A 24784-nucleotide genomic window follows, 5' to 3' on the forward strand; every position below is an offset into this window, starting at 1 on the left:
ATACAGCTGCAGCAAAGAGTCCAGTGGTTCTGGGCTGTTGCATTTTACCTACGAAGCCATTCTGCAAGCGGGCTCCCTGGTAGACCATTGCATCCCTGAAGCCCGGGTAAGTCCCAGGGGCAGGTGAAGAGCCCCTCCATTCTAAGCCCTGGACCACCAGCTGCAGCTGGGCAGGGCATTTACATTGCAGGAGTCTTTGGGAATCTCCCGTGGACACTGCCCCTGAGCTCTGACTCAGGTTTGAGTCCAGGGCCTACCCCCCCCCCCCCATCCCTGTCCACACTGAAATCGGTCTGACAAGCACTCAGCACCCAGGTCCTTTACTCCAGCTAGTGGGAGCATCAGAGCCAGAGTCCTGCTGGGACTCGGGACCAAGCCCTGTCATGGTACAGTGTGGACACAGCTCAAGCCGCAGAGCTGAGTCAGGTTAGTATTGTGAGACCCGAGTCCAGCCATTGGAAACATGGGTTTACTACGCAGTGTGGATGTGCAACCATGGGCTCGGAAACACCAAGTCCACAAGCCCGGGTGCCCCAACAGTTTGACACTGCAGTGTGGACGCACCCTTTGAGCCCCCCCCCCCCCCCCGCCCCCGACCCCCCCCCCCCTTCGGTGCTGTACAACCATGCGGTAAGAAACAGTCCCCAGCCTGCAGAGGTCACAGCACAAACACACGAGCATCATTATCCCCATTTTACAGGTAGGGGGACTGAGGCCCAGAGAGATTAAGTGACTTGCCCAGGGTCACACAGAGAAGCTGTGGCAGAGCCCAAGAACTAAACTCAGTGCTCCTGAATCCCAGCGGCGTGTTTTCACTCCCAAGCCAGCCTTCCTGCTGCCCGATACTGGGGAGCCAGCCCCATTCTCCCCCGCTCGCAGACAGAGCAGCTGTGGGATAACAAAGGGGCTGGGAGAAAGCGGGCAGAGCCTGACAGCTGACCTGCTGTTCATCCGCAGTGACTCAGCCCCTGTGTAATCTCCATTAATAGCCAGCTGAAATGCTCGGCTAAAAATAACCAGCTGCCTTTTCATAAGGGGGCGGCCCGCGGGAGCGGCTCTAGAGAGACGCGGGCGCTCGCTCCCCCTCCAGCTACAGCAGCGAGGCCGGACCGTCGGGGAAGGGCAGGAAGCGCGACATGTCAGAGCGCCGGGTGCCCTTCACTTTCCTCCGCAGCCCCAGCTGGGACCCCTGGCGGGACTGGTACCTGGGCAGCCGGCTCTTCGACCAGCCCTTCGGCATGCCCCACATTCTCGAGGACTGGGGCAAGTGGCCGAGCAGCACCAGCTGGCCGGGTTACCTCCGCCTGATGCCCAGCCAGGCTGCCGAGCCGGTAGCCATCACCAGCCCCATCGTCACCTTGCCAACCTCCCCCAACCCGGCCTACAGCCGGGCCCTGAGCCGCCAGCTAAGCAGCGGCGTCTCGGAGATCCGGCAGACCTCGGACGGCTGGAAGGTTGCCCTGGACGTCAACTACTTTGCCCCGGAGGAACTGCTGGTGAAGACGAAGGATGGCGTGGTGGAGATCACCGGTGAGTGCTTCCTTTGGCGCCTCCTGTCTCAGGCCTGCTCTCCTTTGAACCTGAGCCATTCGCCCTGTTTGTAGCCCTATGCCTGCTGCACATGCCACCCCCGGGGCGGGGTCCGTGACCCAGCCTCCAGCGGGCCGGTCCATGTGAGGCAGCGGCAGCTCCCCGTGGCACTGGAGAGCCCAGATTCTATCCCGAGCGGTGACCGTGGCACAGGCGGGTCCCTGCGTGGGGAGTGCTGGGGAACAGGTGCACCCTTTGCCCTCTCAAACCTTCGTCCCTCGGCTTGGCAGCTCTCGCTTTCCTCTGGCTCAGCCCCCCTCCCCCCCCCCCCGAGCAGGCTGCTACCCATTGCCCCCACTCCTCATCACACAGTGGATGCAGCCTGCAGCGCATTGCTTGCTCTGCTTGCAGTGAGGGTGAGGGGCCACGTTCCTCCTTGCCGTCAGCCAGGAAGGCGTTTGCTCCGGTAATGGAAGAAGAGGGAAAGGACTTGCCCACCTAGGCACATACAATACATGGGACCCCAGGGATGGGGGAAGGAATTGACACAGGGACTAAACTGGCTATACCACCCTGTGTTACTATCTGTAATTCCATGCCCACCCAGAGATCTAAACCTAGATCAGGGCCCCATTGGGCTGGGTACTGGACAAGCACATAGTAAGAAGTAGGCCCTGCCCCATCGAGCATACGGTCTAAATAGTCAAAGGGCAGGAAGGGAAACTGAGGCCCGGAGCTGGAAAATGACTTGCCCAGGGTCACCCAGCAGGTCAGTGACAGAGCTGGGAACAGAACCAGGTTTCCAAGAGTCTGGTTCACAGCCTAACCTCCAGCCCACGCTCCCTCCAGCGCCTATAGATTTTGCTAGGATCCTCCAATGAAAGCGAGGAGCCTATATAGCTTTGAGGATCTGGGCCCAAGTGCTCCGTTCGTGCGCGCACGTACTTGGCAGCGAATGCTCTGGCAGCAAAGGGCGCATTTTCTAGAGCGGCCCGAAACATGGCGGCGTTGGTTCTCAGGGGAATCGGGTGACCGCTGCTGGTGGATTTGAATATATTCCTTCCAGCCTCCTCTCCCCCTCCCCTCACTGCATCAGATCCCAAACGAGAGCTGGGCAAAAATCTTTCACCTCCCAACATCTTCCCTCAACATTTCAAGGAGAAAAGCAAAGTGTGTGAAGAGGATGGAATTTATGACGAATCCTTCCCCCCCCCCTCCATTTTCAGCCACTTCTGTTCAACTCCTCCTTCCTCCCCACTCCCAAAAAAATTTCCAACTGAGAAACACCCCATGAAATTAAGTCAAACAACAAACCACACTGTGCTTTGGCCCAACCATACAAAACTGGTGTGGTTTGGATCGGCTCACATATAGATCAGCCCTGGTCCCCCTGAGCCATCCCCTACCCCCCTTTGTTCAAGGAATTTTTGCAGCCAGCTGTCTGAGGGCCAGGTCATCAGCTGGTACAAACTTCAATGGAGTGACGCCAGTTCACACCAGCTGAGGATCTGGTCCATGTTTGCTATGAAGCCTGAAGGCAGGTGAGTTGCGGTAATTGGGTTTTTTGGTGTGCAAAGCGACTTCTGTTTCTGCGCCGACGCCCCCACAACTAGCCTGTGACCTCATTGGCTAAGAAGGAGTTGACAAGCAACAGTTTGATTGATTATTTGACACCTGGGAGTTCATTTTCCTTTAAAGAATAAAGGCTATATGCCTGCATGCCCAGTGTGAGCCATCCCACACTGCCATCAGCTGCTAAGACCAGCCAAAAGGATCTGCAGCACAGAGAAGACACCGACAGTTTGGGGAAAATGCCTGCTGGGCTTGTAAAGCGATGGATTACAGGACAGGATCTAGGTCCCTTCCAGCTGGAGACAACACTTCTGACCTCAGCAGCTCCTGGCAAAGCCGGAAACTCTTGTGGTTAACCCTTGGCAGGGCTGGTGCACGTTTGAGAACATGCAGGTGAAACTGACTCAGAGCAGTGGCCGTCAGAATCAAAGCCTAAAACGACGGATTCAATCCAAGGTAGACCGTGCTCACTCGTGGGACGCCCCACTGCTCCGGTGGGACAATAGGTCGGCAGTCAGGACCCAGCTGGGCAGAGATCCCAGCACACAGGTTCAAATATAATATAATAATATATGGAGATATACCTATCTCAGAACTGGAAGGGACCCTGAAAGGTCATCGAGTCCAGCCCCCTGCCTTCACTAGCAGGACCAATTTTGCCCCAGATCCCTAAGTGGCCCCCTCAAGGATTGAACTCACAACCCTGGGTTTAGCAGGCCAATGCTCAAACCACTGAGCTATCCCTCCCTGCTCTGCTATGGATGCCTGGTGTGGACTTAGCCCCAGCTTGCCAAAGGGATTTAGATCAATGGGAGTTGGTGCCTAAATACCTGAGGACCCAGGCCCTCATCTGTGTAAACCAGGGATAATAGCACTTCTCTTCACTGTAGTATCGGAGCACCTCAATCTATTCCTGCCAGGTAAAGGACTGCGTAAGTACCTTAGAGAATTGGGGGGTGTTAGAAGCCAGCTCCTAATGAGAAGCACAGGGGCCGCAAACCAGGCACCTGCTCCTAGACTCAGACTTCGGGGGGGAGGGGGAAGAAATGCAGCAAGGCTGCCTCTGAAATGTGGGGCTTGGCAGCTGTGGACAGGGGGAGCGGAGGGCTACCATCTGAGCCAGCCCGTGCTTGAACCACCCAGATTGCAGCTGGCGTGTTGCCTTCCTGAGGATGCAAATCCAGGAGATGAGTTGGATGCCAGCTTCCCTTTGCAATTGATGGGGGGGAGGGGAGAGACTCAGGGCTTTTCTTCAGTTTGTAGTTTCTCCTGGTCTTTTCCCGGCTGTTCAGCTCTGCCTGGCTCATGCGCTGCAAACCAGACAGAGCAACCTGGATGCTGCAGCCCTTGCTCAGAGGCGTCCCGCCTCCCTGTTTTGTAACAGAGCCGCCTTGATGAGTGGGGGGCTGGTTTTTTCCATTGGCAATAACAACAGATGCAAAGGCCGCCCCGCCTGCGTGCAGGGTAACCATGGTAACAGGGAAGCAGAGGATCAGAACTAGAAGGATGGGAGGCCGAGCAGCGGTTTTGGGAGCTGTAAGACTTGCGGCCCAGCTTGGCTCTGGCCCTGGTTCCCAACCGGGGAGCTCCCACTGCAAGCCAGGGAAGCTGCCTGCACTTAGGGACGTACCAGCTTTTCACCACTGGACAGCTGGGTTCAAGGACACCACGGTGGAAGCCAGGCTGGCAGTCTCAGCCTATTCGGTCCTAAGACAGTGGCAGTCAGCTCAGAGGAGCTTCTGGACTGGCAGGCCGGGCAATGGAGGAGCATTGGCAGAACATCATATTACATTATTAGTTGTAGCCCCTCGAAGGGCCAGTCCTGGACCAGGACCCCATGGCGCTAGGTGCTGTACATACACAGAATAAAAACCAGACAGTCCCATCATAGTCCTCTGCCCGGTCCAGCCCATGGGCAAGCTTCTCCGCCCAGTAGCGGGAATCTGATCTCGTAGGATTGCGGCTATGTGGCAAACAGGCCGCCCCTCGCTGGAGGCCGAGCGGGAGAAACTGAACTGCCAGGGCCGATCTGGGGTTCGAGTCCTCACACTCGCCCCCGGCTTCAGACTCGAGGCTCCCAGCTCTGAAATGAAGCTGCAACAGGAGCACGTCCTTCTCTGCTTCCCCAGCCAAGCAGCTCGTAGTCACCTTTGCAGTCCTGTGGGGGGCGTGATGGCCGGGGAGGAGTGCCCGGAGCCTGGGGCGGGTCATTCCCTTCTCCACTCTCCTGGTGCAATGGAGCGGCTGGGTAAGCCCCGGGGAGCTCTGGCTGCAGAATTCCAGCTGAGCCACACATCATTCCCTTGCATGCATCGCTCACCCCCTGAAACTGTCTGTCGCCTCCTCTTCCAGGCAAACACGAGGAGAAGCAGGATGAGCACGGCTTCATCTCCAGGTGCTTCACCAGAAAATACACGTAAGTAGCTGGCTCAGCTGGGGGCTGGAGGAGAGAAGGTTCTTGGGAGACACTTGGCCTTCATCAGCCACCAGCCACGGAAGGTCGGGGAGATTTCTTTGCAAGAAGCACGGTGCAGCTCACCACACTGGAGGGGGGGGGGGGGGTCTAGCTAGCCCTAGGGGAAGGACATTAGCTGACAACCCCTGGCACTGGGATGAGCGGCTGCTTGAGTGGGGCAGGGACAACGGAGATGGTGCCATCCCCGGAAGGCTGGTATTCCCATGCACCATTTGGAACACGCTCTCCAGGGAGACTCAGGCCGTCAGGCTCCCATGTGATAAGGTTCCCCTGTGCTCAGTCCCCCAGCTCCAGCTTAGCCCTGTGGTAGCAAGGAGTTCATGGAAGGTTGTGAGAGGCAACGCAGCAGAGGGCAGGTCTCAGAATCTGGGTTCCTGGCCACGTCTCTCCCTGGGCTGGCAGAAGCTAAGGGTGGTGCAGAGAGCAGTGGTGGCAGGTTCCAGGAGGGATCTACTTCCAGCCCTCTATGGGTAGGATGGGGTGGCATCACAGGAGTGCTGCTGGAAGAGTGTAGACAGGAATCCGGTACTAGTGTAGACAGGAATCCGCCACCAGGCAAGCCCACTGACACCACGAGCTCACTCTCCTCTCCCTTGTGCAGCCTACCCCCTGGCATTGACGCCACCTCGGTCCGCTCCTCGCTCTCCCCGGACGGCATGCTGACGGTGGAAGCCCCCCTGCCCAAGCCGGCCATCCAGTCCGCCGAGATCACGATCCCCGTCACCTTTGAGAGCCATGCCCAGATCACCCCGACGGATACCAAAAAGCCTGAGGAAGCTGGCAAGAAATAAGCAGGCACCTGGCACGGAGGAAGATCGCGGCCCGTCTGGTGCCACTTGCACCCCAAAACCATGTTTTGTTTTATTTTTATTTTGTACTAGCACATTCACCGAGTTGCCCAAATAAATCTGAAAAAAAAAAAATCCAATAAACCAACCCCCGGCTGCCTCTCCCCTGTGCTCTGCGCTCCCCCGTGGCTAGCGTGTAGCCATCCACACGTCCTTGGTGGGGCCAATTGCTTTGTAAGCGAGTGCTGCAAAACCCAAGAGAAACGCTCTCCATGCTCTCTACCATAACGTCCGAGCGCCAGGGTATTTCTCCTGCGAGGCAGGGAATCGTTATTCTCCTTGTATAGCTGTCACCTACGGCACAGGGAGGCTCCGTGACTTGCTCAAGATCCCACAGAGTCAGTGGCTGCGCTGGGAATTGAACCTGGGGCTTCTAGGCATTAGACCAGTCTTCCATGCGAGGCATTGCGCCACGGGGGAGTGGGGACCATGTCGGTTCCTGGCCCTGTGGCTAGCAGGAGCTCCAGCACGCATGGCACTAAGGAGATACAGTGCTTAGGGTGACCAGACAGCAAATGTGAAAAATCAGGAGGGGGGTGGGGGGTAATAGGCGCCTATATAAGAAAAAGACCCAAAAATCAGGACTGTCCCTATAAAATTGGGACATCTGGTCACCCTAGCAGCGCTTCATGGCTTGTTCTGCTGTGGCCTTGGTGATGGCCTTCGGGGCGGGGCCACAGGCCCATGCAACCAGAGAGGAAATGATTCTCTCCCAGTCTCTTGGCAGCAGCGGGCTGGGAATAAGGAAGGAGATGAGCTTGTCCTCTAGGCCTCAGGCTGCCTCTTTAGCGTTCAGGGGGTGAACTCCGGGAAACCCGCTGCAGCGCTGTCGCCTCCTGACGGCGATTAGAATCAATGGGCCAAATCCTGAGTGGTGCTGGGTGTAATCAACCCCATTCAAGTCCCTGAAGGCGCAGCAGTTGCCCAGGATTTGGCGAAGAACCTTTACTTTAACGGGGGACCGGGATCGGTTCTGAACCACAACCAAGGTTTGCTGTTCTGCTTGGCAGGACGGAGGGTGGACCCAGGCCTGGTTTTAGCGACACTAACTTGACTCGCCTGCCCGGAACCGCTCTCTGCTGGGCTCCTGAGACCCAGGCTCTGGGAGTCGCACGTCCCTGGCATTCCTCCAACGTGCCAGTTTTCTGGAAACCTCCAGGCAACCTTTGCACTCTGCTTCCAGCCCTTTCAGTTTGCCCAGTAGGGTTTTAGCCACGCTAGGAAACATGGACCCATGATTCCCCACCAGTGCAGTGCTAGCATTGGCATTAATGACTATTAGTCTTTAGTTGTAGGACGGTAGCGCCTAGCAGGGCTAATGGAGACTAGCCTCTCCGGGGGGAGAAGCCGTAGGCTGCGGAGGAGCCCAGCCATTCCAACAGAGCAGGTCCCAGAGCTGCACCCAGGCAGCCGTCCCCCCAGCCTCATAGGGGGGAGGCCGGATTGGGCACAAAACAGCACCAGCTGTCCCAAGCTGGGCCAAATGCTGGCGGCCAACCCCTGAACTGCCTGGTGCCTGGAGCCATGGCTTGGGCCAATGGCCAGCTCGGAGGAGTTTCCCCAGGTGGGGGATTCCCTGACAGACAGGCCCAAGCTGGAGCACCCCACACCTGGTGGGGGTTGGATGTCGATCCATCTCCTGGGATTGGGAGCCAATTTCTACACTCCGGTTCAAGAAATAGAAATTAAGCTCCTACTCCAGCCCTGCCCAGGCCCCGCCCTCCCTTAAGAGACCCAGTTTACCCAAAGAGGGGACCCCAGGGGCTACCACCCACCTGCTGAGCCTTAGGGCGCCCAGGGTGGCTATCAAGTCAGGCTGCCCGCAGCTCAGCCAGTGGCGGCCACCCTGCCCCTTCCAGACACACCCAGGCCCCTGGGGAGAGGCACTGCCCATCCACCACAGCTGCTGTTATTTATCAGGTTTATTAGGATAGTGCCTGAGGACCTGCCTAATACAGGGCCTCATTGTGCAGGGTGCTGTACAAATAGCTACAGATGGGCCCTGAAGAGCTTTCAATCGACAGAGCAAACAGCCACAGGGCAGGGTTTGAGGGGGACAGGGCAGAAGAGGATAAGAGGGGCAGGTGCGGCATGAAGCAATTGATGGAGGGGGTAGGTGATGGCTGGAGCCAAGCCCCAATCAGCACAGGGCAGAGGATGCCCAATCACGCTGTGGAAAGCTCGTCAGGTGCTCCAAGGTGCCTCCTTTGGCTGCCTCTGCCAATTGCATGAGCTACATTCCCAGAGTCCCTTGCATGGTTGCTAGGGCAGCTCTGGGAAATGGCAACGCCAAGCGTCCCACAGCCCTGCTCTAGGTGTGCACTGGGGCTGCGATGGGATCCCTGGCTGGTCCCTAGATTACTGTCCCAGACCAATCCAAGCCAGCACGTCGCATTGATGTCTCCGGGTTGGGAAGGGCAGAGCCAGCACCAGGCTGGACTGGTTGGGGTTCTCTGGGCTGCCAGTGCAGGGAGCAGCTGGCGGGGATTCCCAACGGCCCCACAGACACCATGGGCAGGGAGGAGTCCCATAACCCCCCTGCAGCCCGACGCAGGGACACAGCCTTAGATGGGCAGCACGGTCTCACTCACTGTTACTATATTACTGCTCTGACAAATCCCTGAGCTAATCCCCCTTCCTGAGTCAGACTCCAAGACAGAGACTCGCCCGGTGCTAGTGACCTGAAAAGAATCCCAGAGACTCTCGGAGCCTGGAGAGCTGGCGCTTGGAATCCAGGCAGGTTCCAGAAGTCTCCCAAAGCTTTCACCTGAGTAGCCATCGCCATTTGTCCACAGCCACAGCCTGGAAAGGGTTAACAAACCCTGCTCATCAACAACCAGAGATTCTCTCGTTAATCTCCTCTGGGACAGAGAGCCAAGCCAATCCCAGGTCCATAGTGGGACGAGTACGATAGATCTCAGACCTGGTTGTCAGCAGGCAGGAATCCAGGTCTCAAATAAACATGATTCAGCAGAACTGGCAGCGTCTGTTTAGGAGAGCTAGAATAGGAGCTGAATGCCTGGGGCGCGGGACAGGCACTGCCCCGTACATCCTTCCTAGCCTGAGATGGACTTCACTGTTTAAACCAGGTGCTGGTCAGTGTTTAGAAGCAAGTAAAGCTGGTCAGAAAACGAACATTTTGAGGTTTTTCAGTATTAGGATGAAACATGTTCCTGGAAACCCAGCAAGGCAGACACCCCACAGCCCAGCTGCTGGGCTGTGGGAGACTCAGGACCCTCTGAATCAAGAAGAGCAGGGACTTAAAGCTGGGTCTTCCAGGGGACTATCTCAACCCCTGGGCTATTGGCTGTTCTGGGGTGGAGCTCGCCTGTGCTGCGGTTTTGACCAGAAATTCCAACCAACGCTCCAAGACGGATCCATTTCCGGCAAACACTTTTGGTTTCAACAAATCGGCATTTTCCAACAAACAAAGGTGTTGGCAAAAACTTCCCGGCCCGCTGTCGCAAATCCTCGTGCATACCCCTATTGCAGTCCGGGGGCAGCCCCGACGTTCATTCAGAAAGTTTATAACGATTTAAAAAATAAAAATGCAGAAGTGTGGGCGGTTGCTTTTTGCTGGCAATGAGGATGGGACTGAGATATCACTTACATCCTTGGCTCTTAATCCAGAGCTCATCTGGAGATCTACTCAGGAGTGTTTCCTAGTGGTTAGAGCAGGGGACACCTTGGTTCCATTTCAGCCCTATCCCCGATTCCCTGTATGGCCTCTTCCCCGTTCACACCTCCCATGGGTAAAATGAGGGTGATCGTGACATACTTCACAGGGGAACATCATGAGGCTTCAGTCCAATGACCTAATTTAACGTCAGCGTTCTATGGGCAGAACGCATTCTGATTATTCTTATCTCAGTCCAAATGTCTAGTCTCACAGCCAAGCCGCAACATGCATCAGGACTACCACTGCATCCCTGGAGAATTCCTTCCCCATTGCACCTCATCTTTCCACCTTTGTCCTAGAGCCATTCCCTGCAGTGCAATAATTCTCCTCTCCAGACAGCTCCTCATGAGTCATGCAGGCTGTTTATAGCCCCTGGGTCAATGCCAGTTGCTCAGCACAGCATCAGACGTCACTTCTGGAATTACCCTCACTAGCCCCGTCCCATCACACTGAGGGGGATCACTCACAAGAGTCAGAGAAGTGATGGCATCAACTCATGAGAGCTTCGGAGCTGCTGAGAAATGGCAGGTTCTTCGTGACAAATGTGTCTTGTGTTACTAATATCATTACTGACCAACTGTTCCATAGGCTGTGGGTTCAGATCCTACCAGGCAGATAGAGACACGCACAGATATCCTCTTAGAACTATATTTTATAGGCTAAAGACGTGGTCAAGACTCTAGTAATCTGTGAAAAGCTTAGATAGAATAGCCATGATGGAGAAATGGAATGATTGGAGCTTTGGGCAAAGCTCAGAAGGGTCACAGTTCCCATTCAAGAGAAGAACCCAAAAGTTCCACCACAAACTGCATCTGAACGGTCTAAACTTTTTGAGTCTTCCACATCAGGGTGGAAAGCCATTTGCAGATCCAAACTTCCCCCAAGTCCAGGGTTGCTTGGAGTCAAGGCTCTGCTCCAGGATCATCTCCAGAGTCCTCTGTGCTCCTGAGCAGGGAGTGAAGAACATCCCAATGCCAAACATTTTCTGTATTTCAGGGTCTTCTTACTAAGGGTCATATAGGTATAGAAAAGGCAGCGGTTCTCGATCAAGCTCCACCCACGTGAGCTGCCACAAGGAGATGACTCAGTGGATTGTGCAGATGTTAAAAGTATGATCATGTGGCTAACAGGATACTGGGTTCCCTGTCGATGGGGCTTTAATCTGCCCATGGCCAAGCGTGGCTCTTTAGACTTGACTGGGGGTGGGGAGAAAGTGGTGGCACCAAAACGAAGGGTCACTGTTGTAATAATTGGGCCTAAAAGCTTATCTCAACTGTGGGCTTCACTGCAGGAATGTGGATAAAAGTTCATAAAGCATCTCAATAACCGATAGCAATAAATGTTGATGGGGAAAGATGCAAAAAAGAGAGACAAAAAGATGAGATAAGTCCAAACTCAAGGACTGTGTTAAGATCATCCCTGGTAAACACGCGTGGGGGCGGATGTTAGTGGACCCGAATTGGGATGTCGGAAATTAGAACTTGTTGGTCAACATAATGAGGCGATGGGCTATTCCAACCATCACTCCCTTTGGGGTTCTTTAACAAATAAGTGACTTGTGTGTGTTGGGGCGGGGGGAGGGGAACTAGGTGGATGGAGGAGGGGAGGCAAACACAACAATTGCTGCCAACAACCACTGCACGGGGCTTTACCATCACAGCTGCCACCCCAACATCTCCGTGGACCCCAAGATCTACCATCACACCCATGGGCCAAGATCGCTCTTGAGATCAGCACCACAAAGGCCCAGTCTGGTCAGGAGAGGGATCCAGATGGCATCACCACCTCCAGTGGCTCCAGCTAAATCAGGGATATGACACTGTCACCACCTCCCCTTGGGGTGTCCTTTCCTTTCCCAACCTGGTCTCTTTTCTTTCCTTTTTCCTTCCGTTTTAGCCAACCAAGACTATTTTGCAACACAGCTGTAAGCCTCTGAACAGAAAAGCAGCTGGAAGTGCCCTAAACAGCCCAATGCTGGTACCAGTTTGCCAGGTCTTGGGGTGGCTGATAAAACATGAGAACAGACCAATGGCCCATCTAGCCCAATACAGTACCAGGTTTACAATGGCGCCAATGGTGCCAGGCCCACACTTGAGAAGGGGCCCATAATCCTTCCCCTTACTACTGGCGGCTGTCCCTGGGGTTTGGGGTAGGAGGGGACGGGTGTGTGGTGAGGGCAGCAGGGGAGAGGCGGTCTGTCCCTCAGCTGAAGGCGGAGCATGTCAGCACCTCGCGCCAGTGGGAGCGCAGTGGCCCTGCCATGCCAGGCCCGGGCTGCATAGAGGCAGCGAGCAGGAGGCTAGAGGGAAAGGGAACAAGGGCCCTTGTTAAAATAAAAGCCTTATTTGGTACTTTACATTTCAAACACTTTAACCTTTTCTCCCCTTCTTTTCTGTACCTTTAAATAAAGGATTTTTAATGGGGTGTTTGCCACGGTGCTCACAACCCCCAAATCTTGGTCATCATCTTTGACTCTTTGGGCCCATATATTCCAATGGCAATGAATCCATCACTTAGGAAGAGGGAGGGTCAACATTTCTTCTGTCCCACAAGGAATGAAATAGTCACCTTGACATTTACATCATCGGCGCGAACCCTCCCCTGAGATGAGCAGGGCAGCTCACACTTCTCCGAGCTAGCGGTCCCAACTCCAGCCCAGCTTTGGTTACACGCCGTTCCCGGTTTTGAGCTTTTCTTCACAACGACAGACTCACACTGGGTTTTAACGAAAGCGGAGATTCTGGAGAAGAAGACAGCTTCAGAGCCGTGCTGGTTCAGCGTACAGGTGCATATCGGCTGTTTCCGATCCCTGCCCCTAACCAACAGCAAGGAGCTCACTCACACTAGGACACTGACAGCCAGTGCCCACTAGCGAATCCCAAGAGAGCTGGCATCGTTGTTGCAGTTTCAGGGTAAACCCAGAAAACTGGCATCATCACGGTAATAGGGATACCGGTGACCAGCCAGCTTTCACAGAGCACGGGACACTTGTTTTAGGACAAAACCATGCAGAGAAAACTGGTCAGAAAACAACGAACAGATCAAAGCCATCAGCAGAGCCTTTGCCCTCTTGATTACAGTCTCATGTCATGGCTTGGATCAAATGAAAGTCACACAGAACAAGGCAACCTGAACTGACCTCTTTGTCTGTTGGCCCTCTTGAACCTGCTCTGACCCAGTCTATGCACCCCCCCCAGGGAGCAGTACTTCTCTGGATTGTGCACCGGTCCCTCCGTTTCCAGTAATTACCCCCCATTGATTTTAATTATGGGGGAAAGCTCAGCAACTCACAGGGTAGAATGTAAGCCCCCCCGCTCATAGATTCAGGTAACACTGAGCAATAAGGAAGTGCTTGGCCCAGTGCGCCTGGCTCATCTCTAGACAGTAACCTTGGGAAGTTCACACACTTCCAAGCTCTCAGACCTGTCAATCATAACAACCTTCCCAAAGGCAACTGGGCTCTTCTGCTCCCAGCCCCCACCAATCACCACCCGAGAGCGCCGAGCCGGAACTGACAAATAGAATCATGAACCAGAAAAAGTGCATCTACGCTCCCCCAAGTCAGGGCCAGTTCCTGTTTCATCTGAGCTGCTCCCCGGAGAGCCCTCCAGAGAAGGGGGCTTTTCACACCCCTGACTAACATAGCCAGCTACAGAGCCTGCCCGTTCAGCACGTACCCTAGTGGCTCCTGCTCTGGCAATCCCTGGTTCAAACCCCGACGTTGGCCAAGATGGCAGCCGTCACATAAGCATACAGAAGAGACCTCTCCCCACTGCACAGATCAGAGACAGGCCCAAGCCACAGAGACCAGAGGCAGGTCTGGATCTGAGCCTCCTCAGGGTACAGACCTAGGGGGCTGGTTTGGGCCAATCGCCGCCCCATGCGCTCTCCAGGGCAGGAAGGCTGTGAGGCCCAGAGGCCAGTTATGCTCAAGGAGGGGCTGCCAGGTTGACCCTGGGCCAAGATGCCCACCATGGTAGAAGCCCACACATCACAAGGCCTGGCAGGAACCCAGAGGCCTCCAGGAACTCAAGTTGGTGGGTCCAAGTGCAGAAGGGTCTTAGAACTGCCCCAAGAAACCCAGCACTGGACTCCGCTCTCCCTGTGAGGGGATGGGCAGGGCGGTGGGGCCATGTGGAGAGTTTGCACTGGGGCTGCCCAGGTTCTCCTTGATCTCTGGCCAAACAGAAGTCTCCATTCCTTAGGTCTGCGAATCCAGCCCCATTCAGCACCAGGAAAGTGAGCTCAGAGCGAGCTTCTTAAACCCTCTCAGGGACAAGCCAGCGTGGCGGGGACGGGCAGGAACCTCCCCACTTCTGGCTGTAATGGCGAGGGGACCTTTCATAGCCAGATTTCAGGAGGAAACTGCTGGTGACCAGGAGAAGCTGAGCCGAGTGTTCCTGCCCAAATAGGACTCCAGGCTCTCGGGAAACGAGAATGGGGATGAACGGCACAATTCCTGATGGGATTTTGAATCGCCTGAAGTTTGGAGGTGCTGGGGGTTTGGCTGCAAGCTGGCACAGGGAGAGGAGTCAGATTCCAAACACTGCAGAGCTCAGGGGTGTGCGGATTACATTCTGCCTAGCTGGGTTCTTACACAGCACCTCACATATCGTTAATTTACTCTTAGAGAGAGAGGGTAGTAACATTGTACCCAAGCTGCAGACCTGGGAAACTGAGGCATGGAGAGAGACTAAGCAATTTGCCCAAGGTCACACAAAGAAACAGTAGCAGAGGAGAGACCTGAACCCTGGTTTCCCAAGTCCCAGCCTCGTGCCTTAACCAAAGGCCCAACCTTCCCCTCCCAGCTGTAAATGGGGGCCCATTTATGAAGCTCTAGTCCAAGTCTGGGTTCAAATTCAGGACCCATCCAAACTTCGGGGCAGCCAGATCGGAGGCTTCTAGAGATAGGAGCCAGTCACCAAACGGAGTTCCAGGCCTGGGTGGGGTGCTGAATGCTCACACACTGCATGGGGGGGGGGAGAATTATTCAGGCTGAGGGTTTGGGCTCCGCCATAGACCTGTGAACTCTGACCTGGATGTGTGAAAGCCCCACACGTGCGGGAGTTGGGCTCCAGGGCTCTGATCCGGCTCATTACAGCGATCGCCGTCCTTTATAACTACACAGGACCAGCCCCGCCAGCCTAGCACTCTGGGGGCAGCTGTTTCTGGTAGTCAGAGGAGATGATCGGCTCTTGCCGTTTACATGCAGAGCAGCCGCCGGTGGAACCCAGCCAACCGCCGCAGGCAGCTTGGAATCCAGCCCCTTGGGCCAGCAGTGGGGTCTAGGCCAGACTAAACACGCTGTGCTGGGGGTGCTGCAGATCCCAGGCACCAGGCCTCCCGCAGATCCCAGGCGCCCGGCCTCCCAAGGAGAGGAGTGCAGCCCTGGAGGGATCCCACCTTATATGGAGAGAAGTGCAAGGGATGGGGAATGCCTGGAATTCAGACAGGGCTGGGTGTTGCAGTGCGTTTGGCTTTGCTCTCGCCCTGCCGTTCAGCAGACCAGAGCCCCTCAGGCCTCCCGTGTTCACAAGCAGCCGCAATTGATCGCTGCTAACAAACAGGGTGAGCCCTGACTGCCTGCAACCTCTCCCCTCCACCCAGCCCAGCTCAAGCCGCAGGCCCCAGTTGTCAATGGGAGAGGCCTGCCCCCCTGGGATTTGCTGCTGTGGCTTTCCGGCACACTGCAAAGAGAGGAATCTGGTCTCCCCGGGTTTTCAAGGCAGAGGCAAAGGGAAACAGGGGATCTGTGTCCCCCGCCCTGACCGGCCTAGCGATGAGCGTGTGTGCAGAAGGGTTCGTGTGCCAGGGAGAGCTGTGTGTTCTCGGGGAGATGTCAAATCAGACAGGCCCGTCGGAAACCGGGGTGCTCGAGCGCAGAGGAAACAAGGGGCAGCTGGTAGGCGTGAGTTCTCGCCGGGTACATCTACGCTGCCAGCAAAAGCCTGTGGCACCAAGTCTGAGCCAGGGTCAGCTGCAGCCTGGGATCTGAGACCCTCCCCCTTTGCAGGGTCTCAGATCCTGGGCTCCAGCCTGAGCCTGAACATACTGTATTGTAGCTCCAAAGCCGGAGCCGCCGAGTCAGTGACCCAGGCCAGCTGTGCCTGTTTTATCGCCCTGTAGACAGACTCTCAAGGCCACCAGCCTTGCCAGCCCCAAGTGTTCAGAAACTATGAGTCAGGTCCCCAAAATCAGGAGTTACAAACAAACAAACACACACAGACAAAAAACCCAACTCCAAACCAAACAAAATCTTCAGTTCTGCCAAGTCCAGCACCTCCCATCGCAGGCAACCCTTTCATTTCCCTCCTGGTTTCTGAGCCTTCAGGGTGCACCCTGGTCACGTTGGTCTCTGCAACCAGGAAGGCGAGAAACGTATGTCTTTTGCCAAGGTTCTCCCGAGAGCTGCAGGAGCTGGGGCTTTAAGAGAAAACACCAGCCGTGGAGAACCTCGGCAACACTGCGCCAGCAGCAGGCTGTGCCGATGGTACGCGCACAAAGGAAAGGTGGGGGGGGACCCCTCCTGTGAGCTTCTGGGCGCCCTCAGAACCCTTCGACCACAGGCTGCCCAACACCTGGCAGGAGTGGCTCGGCCCCTGGAGGGACAGACTCCCTAAATGAATTTGACCAGCAGCAGGGATGGAGCCCACAGCTGGTGCAGCCTGGTTAACCGGATTTCTGAGCATGAGGAGGAGGAATCCCAGGACAGCATGGCCTCCTTCCTGCAACCAGGTGACAGGAGGGTGCACAGGGGAAGGAGCGCATGGCCAGTTGTCCTGCTGGTGGCCTAGACTAGTGTGCTAAACCAGGGCTAGGTCCGAACACAGCCCAGCTGGCTGGTCAAGGAACAGCAGTTCTCGATCAAGAAGCCAGGCCCAATCCTCTTGGGCTGGAAGCATGGTGCTAGTGTGGAGACACCCCAACAATCCTGGGAATGGGGGGGAACTGGCTTTGAAAATCTCCACCTATAGGACTAGGGCTGACACACGGAGCTAATTCGATCCCTTCCCTGTGGCAAGTCATTTCCACTAAGCACATCGTGCGCTGGGCTCGGAGGAGTCTAAAATCTCTGCAAAGCCTGGGCTGGATCCAGAGTGGGACTGGATTGACCAGGGATGTTCAGATCTTTACAGTTATTGGAACGGCCCAAATTTCTTTCATGCACAAACACTGAGCAAATAGAAAATCATTTAAAATAGATTACGGAGCGCGCCGTGGTGATTGCCTGGCGCGTTTGCATCTCATTTGACTCGCAAATCCCTTCATTAGCTGGGCTAACCCTGCACGTTTGCTTTCCTGAACTGCAGCCTAAAAAGTATTTCAGGCTGGCGCTTATGCACGTGCTTCAGTGCGGCCCGAATCGGGGTGGATTTAAGCATGTGCTTTTCAGAATTAGGGCCATAAATGAAGGTTATTGAGAACAGTTCCTCGAGAGGACTGTGAACATTCACACTTCTGGGGTAACACGGCATCTGGCGGAGCTTCATGGTAGAAGCTTCTCCAAGCAGTCTGCTAGCACGCATGGTTGCCCCCCATGGTTACTGACCTTGACCGTTCTGAGAGAGGCGGAGACCACATCCTCTACCACCTCAGTTCCTTCCAACCGCTGCGCCAGACGAATCTGGAGCTTTCCTCAACGGATACCATCTTTGATAGTTTAGAGTTGTTCTGAGTATTCAGTTTAGTAGAAGGTAATTTTAAGCATGGCCATAAGTGTAGCTAGTGTGTTGCGTCAGGTCCATGTAATGACAGAACTGAAGACAAAGAAGCCGGGTTTAAGAGGATCACATTAGGTGCCCTAAATGCCAGGGGGTACATTCCAAATGGCCAATGACTTCTTTCAGTTCACTTGCCAGGAGTCTTGCAAATAGAACAATGTGAATAATTGTTTTTTTAATTCATTGGCATTTTTAAATAGGTTTTTTTTGGGGGGTGGGAGGGGGGATTATTTTAGTCCAGGCTGAAAATGAACATTTTTGAGATGTTCCCCATACACAGTCAGCCAGGTGGTGGTTAGTTATACACATCAGACGGTGTTGGTTCTATTCGCTTGTCAGGCAGCTTACAGCACGCAACAAACAAACAAAGTCAGTCATACCATTCCACAAGCAGACAGAAATCCATCCCTGGTGAAAGGTTTGACCTGAAAATTCATTTTTCACACACACACACACACACACACACACACACACACACTTGAACGTGTGACGTTTAAGAGCGCAAACGATCCCAGAAAGCGACCGCAAAAGGGTCACGAACATGGTCGAACTGAAACTGGCTTTTGAACAGGACTAAATAGTCACAGATGCTATTTTCCAGCACTAGCCACTGGGAGCCTATCAACTCACTCCTTGTTTGACGGTAGTACCTAGCGACCCCTTGCTGTGCTGACTGCCCTATTGAGCGCATAGTAAGAGCCGTTCCCAGCCCCAAAGAGCTTACAGTGTAAATAGAAGAGCCAGAGCAAGAGTGGGAGGGAGAAACTGAGGCACAGAGGGGCAGTGACTTGCTCGAGGTCACTCTGCAGCTCAGTGGCAGAGCTGGAAACATAACCAAAGTCTGCTGAAATCTGGTCCAGTGCCCTAACCACTGGCCCAAACTGCCTCCCATTAGTCACTGGATATGTTTTCTAGAACAGTCACACTGACTAACGTTTAAACAGGAACACACAGATATCCCGATTCCCCCTCTACTTTCCCCCTTGGTCAGCCATGGCAAAGAGAATGCCAAGTGAGACTGAAATGCTATCAAACGTACATGAACCTCAGCACTGCTGCCTTCACACCCTGCGCACTACGCAGTGAGATTTGCACAGAACATGCCTGGTGAGGCATCTTTTGAAAACGAATAGCACATGGGTCAATCAGATCACTGTGAAATGTACGGGACAACGCTGTACGGGAAGTTAGGCAGTTAAAGTGCTAAAAGGTGATTAACCAGGCAAGTCAGGGGGAGTTGACAAACAGATTTTCTCCAAAGAAAAGAGGCCAAGACCTCAAACCAGGTGTGGCCAAATTCAACAAGCTGTGGAGGTTGCAGGCAGAAGTCATTTGCATTGTAAAATATCACCAGCAGAGGGGAAGATAACATGGAGTCTACACCAGCCCGCATGGCCTCCACACCCAGCAGGGAAAGGGAGATTTATCTGGGCGGACATTGCAGAAGAACACATTTCAGAGGTTGACTGGACTATAAAGAGATGGGGAGCAAACCCCGAAGTTATCCTTTGCCTGAGGAGACAAGGAAAACCAGCACTGTGGACTCAAGGGTGGGGCGGGGGAGATGTGGTTGAGAAGTTAACCAGCTATTGCTAGGAAGGGAAGATTGGTGAGGAAACTACCCTGTACCAAGGCTGTAGCTTGTTAAATTAGGTCAGAGTCATTAGAAAACACATTTTTACTTGTGTTTGTTTGTAGCCATTTCGATCTTTATTCCTTCCGCCTGGAACACTTACCCTATAGCCTTTAGTTCATAAACGTGTATGTTTAGTGCTGCCAGGGAACGCAAAGGGGGGGTGTTTCCCCCAGTTAAGCTAATCAGCTGTAATGTGCTGACTCTTTAAAAGAGCAACAAACTTAATCTCTTCTGCAACTGTACAGCACCGGGGGGCGGAGGGGGGGGGGGGGGAAAGAGTTCACAGACTGTTACCTGCCAGGCAAGGTTTGGGCTGGGAAAGGCTTGCGGAGTTGGCAGGAAAGGAAGACGAGGTGGTGAGGTAAGGAGCTGACCCACCATCTGATCACCAGCTAAGCTCAGGTTTGCAGAGGCAGAGATAACACAGTGGCTCACAGCTCTGAGCATCCCCAACAGAGTGTTACAAGGCAGGCAAGCAACCCCTCAAGCACACTTCTACAGCACAACCAGTACCCCTGCCTCAGTTTCCCCTTCATTTGCCCATTTAAAAAAAAAAGAACAGTCTCTCTCAGGGCTCATCTGCACAATTAGTTGTGGAAGCTGGGGTGTGAATCTGCCCCACACTAGTCTGCCCTGTACTCACTGTCCACGTGGAAACTGCTGACTCATGAATGTACTTTGATCTAGGCCTGTTCCAGAGAGGACTACAGGGGCAGTTAGTGCACAGCAGATTCAAAGCCCAGCTTGCTTCAGACTAGTTGTTCATGTAGACAAGCCCAAAGCAGCCATTCAAAGTCCCACTTCTGGGCAGAATTTTCATGTTCACATGAAACAATCCACAGAACCCTTGTGAAAAAAAACCCAGTCTCCCCCAAATCCAATAGGTACCTGGCAGCTTTCTAGTCCCCCTCAGGAGCACCATTGCCAGCTCCCCCACCCCAGGGCCCAGCTGCAGACTAGTCCCCATCTTTTTACCCTTCTCCAGGGCTCCACCTGAGAGCTCCCGAACTCCCATCTCACCCACCACATTTCTCCAGGAGCCCCAAGTCAGGTCTCCCACAAGAGGGCTCCAGGCAGTGCCCCATTCACCCAGGCCTGGGACTCCTACCTCTGCCCCTGGAACCCCCCCTCCAGCAGCAAGCCCCAGTTGCTTCCCCTAACCAGGCTGGTTCCTTCCCTTCTTCCTTGGGGCCTCTGCACAAGCTCCACTCACCCAGCTCTGGCCAGTCCGACTCCTCACCAACAGCTCTCTGGTCCCACTCGCCTCTGCTGCTTCTGCCCAGGTCTCTCCTTCCTGCCTGCCTGCCTCAGGCAGCTCCCACCTACCCAGCTGTGTCTCTCAGGCAGTGTGACTTGCCCCTTTTCCTGCCTATCATAACCTCCCCCCTTGAAATGGCCCAGGTGCTCTCTCTTATTCTTATTGCGAGTGGATGAGCGGCAGGTGCACTGGGCCCTGCTCCCCCTTAAAGGGGCCAGTCCCTCTGACCACCACAAGGGGCAAGGCAGTGGGGGAGCAGACCCAGGGAGTCCTGAAACAAACAGAGCCTGTCCCCACAGGTCACCAATGCAGAGCAGTGGCCTGCAGAGAGGTGCCCCCACATGTGCTGCCCTGGGGAGCGGAGCAGACTCCCACAGGCAGTGCACCACAGGCTGCTCTGCTCAGGCTCCCGGCCAGGTGCCAAAAAGTGTCCCAGGCTGGGGGCGGATCTGCACGGAGCTGGAGGTGTGATTTCCAGCCAGGGAGTCAGCCCCACACACACACACACCCCCGCTAGAATTCATGGAGCTCGTGTGCTGAGTGGAAAGAGCAGCCCTCATGGGGTGAGCGGCACGAGGGGCTAGCCGCTGTGAGTACCCGAGACGCCGGATACACGGCTGCTTCTAGTCAGCTGGCGTGGGGGCACCTCCTGGAGCTGGAAATTCCACCTCCCGTCCCGCCCCAAGTGTAGCTGTTACTGTGGGTGTGTGTATGCGTGTGGGTGGGTGTACTCTGTGGGTGTGTGTTCCTGTGTGTCCATTGTAGGTGGGTGTTCCCATCTCTGTGGGTGTGCCCTGTAACAGAGTGTTTCAGTTTCTCTGTATGCATCTCCTTCATAGGTGGATTTTCCATTCTACGTGTGTGTGTCGCGTAGGTGGGTGTTTCAGTCTGTCTCTGTGTGTGTGCGCTTCTCCCCACGGGTGGTGTTTCAATTGCTACGTGTGTAGGTGGGTGTTTCGGGCTGTGCGGATGTCTCCCTTCTGGGTGGGTGTTTCAGTCCCGCTGCCCTGTCAGTGTGTGTTTGCATGGGACTGCCAGACCCCCCCCTTTCCCAGTGCAAGCCATCCTGTGCTTTGGGAATGGGCGGCCAGAGTGACTAGAGGAGATGGAGACGGTTACCATAGAGAGCGGCAGCCTATGGCAACGAGCTGGGGAGAGCAGACACAGCCGCCCAATGGGAGAAGAGCAAATAACGAAACAAAGCTGCGCAGCAGGTTGGTGGGAACTGGCATGCTCTCTCCTGGCACAGAGCTAAACCAGCAGAGCCCCCTCCCCCTCTGGCATGCCCACAGAGCCTGCTCCTGACAGACAGGCTAGAGATGCTGGATGCAGACTGCACCCGGTCCATGGCTTCTGTGCCACACATGGGGGCCACCCAGAGCTTCACCATGATAGCAGGGAACTCAGTCTCCTGCTCCCCAGGCATCACCATCTAATGGAGAATCTCCATTTGCTCAGCAGCAAAGGGTCTGTGGAACTCACTGCCGCAGGATGTTACTGAGGAAAAAAATGGAGTAGGATCCACTAGCTATAGAAACAGTAAGATCTGCACTTACAATAGCTAGGGGACATAAGCCAACTACTCAGTGTGGCCTACTGAGGACAGCACTGAACTGGGGCTCAGGAGACCTGGCTTCTATCCCCAGCTCTGAGCTACTGCACGGCCTTTGGGCAAGTTTCTGGGCCTCAGTTTCCCCATATGTTAAATGGGGGTAATAATACTGACCTCCCTCATAAAGCACTTTGAGGTCTACTGATGAAAAGCGCTACAGAGGAGCTAGGTGCTATTATTCGTATGTTACTCACTGCCTGAGGCTAGGAAGATGAATGAACGAATGACCTGTTCGTGATCATTCCCAAGATGGAGTTTCCTGGCCACTGTCCGAGACCACTGTGGTCCGATCCAGTGCAGCAGGGCCCATGCTCCAGTGCAGGGCCTATGACAGGCCGTTATTCCTCTAGGTCAAGTGATCCAGGCGGGTGCTGAAGGTACCCGGTCAGAGCCTGCTAACGTTCCCTGGGGAGGCCATTACGCTGGCGAAGTGACCCCTAAATAGCTCTCATCTCTGGCAGTGAACACCGCATAGTCTTTCTGTTCCCGCTCTCTGCTTGTGCTCTCTGCACCTTTGTGTTTCCCGTCAGCCCTTCGCGTCGGCCTGGCTCTCCAGATGCCTCCCCTCGTGCCACAAAGCTGGACTTTCATAGGCGCTCAGCACCCATAGTGCATCCACCATGCTGGGCCCTTTGGACATTTCCAACCCCTGTCTCCCTCTGCCCCTCCTGTCTGTACCCCCTTTCCCCTCTCCTCTGTGCCCCATCATCCCTTTGCTAGCCCTGGGCTCCTCACTCCAGTCGGTGTCTGTCTTGGTGGCCCCCACTCCAGCTCACCCATTCGCACCCCATTCCCCTTCCTCTCTGCCTGCTGCTCCCTCCCGCTCCCCTCGAAAGCGCGTCTCCCGCACCAACAGACGTTGGCCCAATAAAAGATATTCCCTCACCCCCCTTCTATCTCCTTCCAGGATGCAGTGCGTCCACCACTCCCGTGGGCTCCATGGGTAAGGCGAACGGGGGAGGGGATCTCACCAAGCTTCAAACCCTGTCACAACACGGGCCAGGCGGCCAGCCACAAAGCCAGAATTACACACACAAACCTGCCCATTTGGGGCTGGGAAGGGCTCCATCCTCCTTGCAGCTCCAGGGCTTTAAGACACAGCAGTAGCCGCGGGCTTTGTTTCCACCCGGCAATGTTCTCTGGTAGCTCAGGTCAAAAAGCACGGCTGCATTCGCGTCGTGAACCCGTCTCAGTCCCTGCTCTGCACGAAGCTGTGCTCTTCTGGGCCACAATGGAGACAAAGAGTGAGTGAGTGGGTGTGTCTGAAATAATGTATAATAGTGAACAAATGTGTGCAAATGAATAGTAGTGAACGAAGGTAAGTGTGTGAATGTGGGTAATGGGTGAGTGTGGATCAGCCTAAAAGTGTGTGTGTGTGTGCACGAAGGAGTGTGAGTGAATAAGAATGTGTGTGTGTAACAGCCAATGAGTGTGAGTGAATGAGTGAGTTAATGAGTGTGTCATGGGGCACGTATGTGTGTGAAAGGCTTACTTTGGAATAGTGACCATGTGTGTAAATGAGTGTGAATGAGCAAATGTGTGGGAGTGAATGACTATGTAATACCGCACGTGTGGGAGCCTGGGTATTAATAAAAGCCTGTGTGTGAATGACAGTGTGTGTACGAGTGTGCGTGTGAACAATTGTGCAGTGTCACTGAGTGTACGAAGCCACACAATCAGCTGACTAATCACCAGCTGGGGCCGGACCTAGAGACGTGTTGGGCACGGAGGGGGGTGTCTCAGGGTACCTCAGAACAGCCCTGAGAAGGCTCTGGCTCTCGGCCGTGCCGAAAACTGCCTGGAGAGTTCTGCGTGATGAGCTGCTGGCTCGCCTCCCTGCAGGGACTCACGGGGAAACGGACAGTCCCCAGGGGACTTGGAAATCTGCTCGTGGGGCGGGCTCGCAGGGACCGATTTTAGGCTGGCTGTAGAGCGGTGGGGGAGTTTCGGAGGTAGGCCCGCCGCCTGTTTAGTGGGGTGCGACTGTGGCTCTTCTCTGGAAAGGAACAGCGGGGTAGGGCTGGGGAAGCGGCCACGGGAGAAAGAAGGAACAGCTGAAAGCTGGCAAGAAGGGCAGACGTCTTTGAATTCTTCAGGACGGAGCTGGGGTTGGTGAGCGACAGGTTGAGGCCTACAATTAGCTGGCTGGTTGCTAAGCAACTTGGGCTGCAGATTTGAGTGTGGCTGAGTGCCATGCTTGTGGCTGGCAGACAACCAAGGCAATAGTCCCCGAGCCCAATTCTATTGGTTTCTACCCAGCCTGGGTATTGAGGGGGCTCCGATTACATGGCCGTGTCCTTCAGACACACCAATGGGTTGCGTTCAGCGGCATCACCTTGAAAAGAAACATGGGTTTAAATAGGCGGCAAGCGTAGTAACGCAACTAGTAACGCAAACATCATAGCTTGTGAGCCCCAGGCGGCCCCCCGCCCTTTCTCTTCTCCAATCTCTC

At 54.8% G+C, this 24784-nt stretch overlaps 1 protein-coding gene across 1 annotated transcript; it reads left to right on the forward strand.

Moving 5' to 3' along the window:
- Positions 1-1051: 1051 nt before the first annotated feature.
- HSPB1 (heat shock protein family B (small) member 1) lies at positions 1052-6504 on the forward strand. Its single transcript, XM_024207685.2, has 3 exons — positions 1052-1530; positions 5455-5518; positions 6180-6504. The coding sequence occupies exons 1-3, from the start codon at positions 1137-1139 to the stop codon at positions 6367-6369; spliced, it is 648 nt and encodes a 215-aa protein (XP_024063453.2). The 5' UTR covers positions 1052-1136; the 3' UTR covers positions 6370-6504.
- The last annotated feature ends 18280 nt before the right edge of the window (positions 6505-24784 follow it).

Source organism: Terrapene carolina, unplaced genomic scaffold (assembly GCF_002925995.2).
Source record: "Terrapene carolina triunguis isolate 2854851 unplaced genomic scaffold, T_m_triunguis-2.0 Scaffold231, whole genome shotgun sequence".
In the NCBI taxonomy this organism is placed as follows: domain Eukaryota; kingdom Metazoa; phylum Chordata; order Testudines; family Emydidae; genus Terrapene; species Terrapene triunguis.

Excerpts from the sequence above, each read along its gene's own strand:
- HSPB1 (XM_024207685.2), top strand. The coding sequence starts at position 1,137 with ATGTCAGAGCGCCGGGTGCCCTTCACTTTCCTCCGCAGCCCCAGCTGG. Across the intron at positions 1,531-5,454 it reads TGGCGTGGTGGAGATCACCG|GCAAACACGAGGAGAAGCAG; the intron begins GTGAGTGCTTCC and ends CTCCTCTTCCAG. Across the intron at positions 5,519-6,179 it reads TGCTTCACCAGAAAATACAC|CCTACCCCCTGGCATTGACG; the intron begins GTAAGTAGCTGG and ends TCCCTTGTGCAG.